Raw genomic sequence first — 807 nt, 5'->3', positions numbered from 1 at the left:
GGTTCACCAGTCCTCAGTCAAATCGTCCAACCCATGCTAGCATGGAAAGCGGATGTTAAACGATGATGATGATGATGATGATATATATATATATATATATATATATATGTATAATATATCTGAAAATATTTTTTAGATTCTAAAGACAAAGCATTTTGGGCAAGTAGCAAAAGTCATGAAGATTTGTCAAAGCATTCCCGATCAAAGTTATTTCCAATCAATAGTGAGTTGTTTTCCTTTGCTTATTAACTTTTTAAAAATTTAATAATTTTTCTTTTTAAATTACAGTTTTTTTTTTTTCCCTTCTCACAAATTCTTAAAATTACAAGTACTACTAATTGGTGCACATTTTTAATTTCATGCATCAGATTTAATGATTCCATTATTAATCCAGACATTGTGTATCTAAGGCAGCATCATCAAATTTGTCCTTCCCATTTTCAAAATTTTAGAGTTTGCTTTGAGTGGGATTTGGTTACTATTTCTAGCAACTCATACAGATGAGTGAAACAAGCTCACCTATTTGCTTCACCCACTTATATGGTTAACACTTTGAATAAAGCTGTGTATGATTCTCAGCTTTTGGATTTGTATGTATTGCAATTGATTAAATATAATCTGCTAAATGCACATAACTGTTATATCAAAAAACTCTGGGACACTTATCCAACTGAAACATGTGTTGGAATGGAATACGAAGAAAATACTTTTAATAAATAAATTCTGAAGATGTATAATTCTCCATACTCCATTATAATATGTATATGTGCATATATATATATATATATATATATATATATATATATA

General features: G+C 28.3%; 1 protein-coding gene across 3 annotated transcripts in view; it reads left to right on the top strand.

Moving 5' to 3' along the window:
- The window catches only part of LOC106873141 (uncharacterized), an 83,961-nt gene that overhangs the window by 40,161 nt on the left and 42,993 nt on the right, over positions 1-807 (top strand). For all 3 annotated transcript variants that reach the window (XM_014920372.2, XM_052973711.1, XM_052973710.1), the window contains exon 4: positions 137-223. In XM_014920372.2, the coding sequence (XP_014775858.1) occupies positions 137-223 (87 nt within the window). The remainder of the gene's footprint in view (positions 1-136; positions 224-807) is intronic.

The sequence above is a fragment of the Octopus bimaculoides genome, chromosome 16, assembly GCF_001194135.2.
Source record: "Octopus bimaculoides isolate UCB-OBI-ISO-001 chromosome 16, ASM119413v2, whole genome shotgun sequence".
Taxonomy (NCBI): domain Eukaryota; kingdom Metazoa; phylum Mollusca; class Cephalopoda; order Octopoda; family Octopodidae; genus Octopus; species Octopus bimaculoides.
The sequence above is the reverse complement of the archived record's forward strand: the minus strand, read 5'-3'. Positions and strand labels throughout refer to the sequence as shown.